A 2,838-nucleotide genomic window follows, 5' to 3' on the forward strand; every position below is an offset into this window, starting at 1 on the left:
GAAAAGACACCTGAGATGTTGGTGAATATCTTCAGGTGAGCAAATGGTGGCAATATGCGTTGGAAATGGTTTGATAGAAAAGGGAACGGAAAGGATGACGGCTCTCGGAATGTTTTCCCTTTAGGTGTCATCAAGAGGAGATTGCGAACCCAAGGAAGGATGTACCGCTTGATGGTCGTTTCCCCCGTACATGCGGGAAAAAATGAAATGGGAATGCGTCCTTCCTTTTCTCATCTTCCTCCGGTTGCACGCCTCCGACAGCACTCGTTAGGTTTTACGTTATTTCCATACATTGTTTGCTTTGTCTAGTAAATGTGATGGCTATGCGGAGATGTGGAAGGGAAGGCGATACGCCCGGTGCATAGGTGGTGGCAGCGGAGTTTGGGCGCGTTGCCGCATATTTTATTTTTTCCTCCTTCTCTTTGTTACTTGTAGCTATCTCTATTATTATTATTTCGTAAAACAAAGACGAGGGCTTCGGCCGCAGTTAGTTAGTTTCTTCTATTATAATGTCCTATTTGTTCCTCTGTTTCAATTTTAACGTCACGGTACTCATGTTAGTCCCCTCCCTCCCACCTACACACACATACACTCAAAAGAATGCTTTTCCCCCACTGGGATGGCATCACGTGTTCGAACGAGTACCCGTCCATGCCCACTTAAGTTGCTATTGAATGTTTGGTTGCCTCCATGTTTTTTTCTCAGCGTTATTTTCTCCTTCCTCGTTTGCCTTTCAACTTCTCTCTGTGTGTGTGTGTGTCTGTCGGGGCGCGTTGCAAGCGCCGTAGCGTTATTTGCTTTCAATTTTTTTTTGGTTAGCTGCAGCCCTGGAACGGCGGGGAATGCGGTGGCCATCTGCCCGGTTTGTCTATGCATCAGCAGGCGGTGTCCTGGGAGCTGGTTTGGTTTCCCTATTTGGTGGCCAACGGAACGCAACTGGAAGCAGAACACCGGCACGGATTTCCGCTGATGAATTTAACGCAATGCAGGATTCCGTACTTTTATCCGAAGCCTTCGATGCATCACACCGGCCGTGGCCCAACCGTCCTGAGCGAAAAAAAGGAGTTTCCCCCTCCGGACGGGATTTTAATATGACGTTATACCGCATGAAGGGATGCCCGTATTGTGAGAGGGTTGAGTGGCTGCTTCGTTACCATCTCGTGCCATTTGAAATTGTTGAAGTTGGCCCGCTCACGACAAAAGGGTTTCCGGACCAACGTTTTGTACAAGTCCCACAAATCGGGCTGGAGGCGGTCGCTGATCCAAACAATCCGCACGCGGTGGAAAAAAGTGTGGCGTACGTGGCGGATTCTCAACACATCATTGCAGCGATTTCAGCGCCACTGGGATTCACGAAGCAGTTGAGTGACCCGCGCATTATGGAGACACGGAAATGGATGATGGAGCTGTTTCAAGCGGCAGGTTTCTTAGCAATTAACAGCACTTGGAGAGATGCGTACACCACATATCCACACGTAACCCCATCCCATTACTACTACCAAAATCCGATCTTTCACGTGGTTGGTGCCACTGCCCTTTACGCTTTAGCGAAATATAAAGTCGCCCCCCGGTTTGCAGCTGAAGAATCGGCCACAAGCGGATTTCCCTCAATGGAAAATTCTCTTCAAAGGGACCCTTCCGCTTGGCTCGCTGCGGAGTTGTCCGGTTTTGCTACGCGCCTTTCCGGCGGTTGCCACCAACTTCACGGCGGGAAGGAACCGGATATTGCAGATGTGGAAATGTATGGCCTGACGCGTATTATTGACGCCCATCCGAGACTTCGGAGCGCTCTTCACGAAGGACCGCTGAAAGAATGGTGTGCAGCCATGGAAGCGGCGTTGCAGAAGCGGACGCATGTGACAAAAAAATAATTGAAAAAAAAGAAACATTCAGCGGACGAACATATTTTCCTCCTTATTTTCTTGGCACCCGCAGCCGCAGCTGTTTTGTAAGGAACTTTGCCTCTGCCCTGTGGGTGAAAAAGTAGGGAAGAAACGGTTGTTAAGCTTTACCGAAACCTTCATGACTCATATATATATATATATATATATCCAAAGGAAAGAGAAAATAACTGGTGCACTGCTCTGGTTTTATTCATATTTATACTTTTTATCCTCATTTTTTCTTTTTTTTTTTTCGGAAGAGGGGCGGAGACAAAAGGTGAGGGACCCCGCGAAGCATACGGATTTTTTTCTTTTTTTCACAACATGAAGGCGCAGCGGCGGGGGAATTTATTTGGGCCACGTCGTCGCATGACCCGGCCACCGCATTTTTTCATGGAATTAATGCGTAAAGTACCGGAAGGAAATGGAAATGGCGACTGTCGCCACCCGCGTTGGATTGAGAAGAGGGGAAAAATGAAGAACGTTTACGCCGCTACGCAAATTTTTGGCATCATATTTTATTTATTTATTTTTTTGATTAATCCCGACAATAAAAACTCGCATGGCACCGGTGATTAGTGGAAGGCTGCGGATGGTTAAATGCCACTTTTTAATTTGGTTTTGTTCCGCTCTCCAACGGCTGGTTTAAATGTCGGCAACGCGGCGCCGAGGGGGAAAAAATAATAATTAAGTGCCCTCAAGGGCTCCATAATTTGTAGTTTCTCACGCCACCACACTTCTGCGGTATTTCGAATAAACACAAATCCATTATTATTATTATTATTCTGTCCTGCGCCCTGCGTTGGATTCTTCCGTTCCCATTAAAAAATAAAAAATAAAAAGAAACCACAAACATCAGACGCGGCGCTTCCTTGAGGCGGTGCTTCAACTACGCGCATTCCAATCGCTTTCTTGAGCCCAAATCCCATAAAGTTTTCGGTACGGTGGGGGGTGG

The 2,838-nt window shown here is 47.2% G+C and overlaps 1 protein-coding gene across 1 annotated transcript; it reads left to right on the forward strand.

The window, feature by feature from the left end:
• Positions 1 to 842: 842 nt before the first annotated feature.
• TEOVI_000906500 (Glutaredoxin/Glutathione S-transferase, N-terminal domain containing protein, putative) lies at positions 843 to 1,871 on the forward strand (the record flags this gene model as incomplete). The annotated part of the gene is made up of 1 exon (XM_067222057.1): positions 843 to 1,871. The coding sequence occupies one exon, from the start codon at positions 843 to 845 to the stop codon at positions 1,869 to 1,871; it is 1,029 nt and encodes a 342-aa protein (XP_067078158.1).
• Between the last annotated feature and the right edge of the window lie 967 nt (positions 1,872 to 2,838).

Source organism: Trypanosoma equiperdum, assembly GCF_001457755.1.
Source record: "Trypanosoma equiperdum strain OVI genome assembly, contig: ctg_1552, whole genome shotgun sequence".
In the NCBI taxonomy this organism is placed as follows: Eukaryota; Euglenozoa; class Kinetoplastea; order Trypanosomatida; family Trypanosomatidae; genus Trypanosoma; species Trypanosoma equiperdum.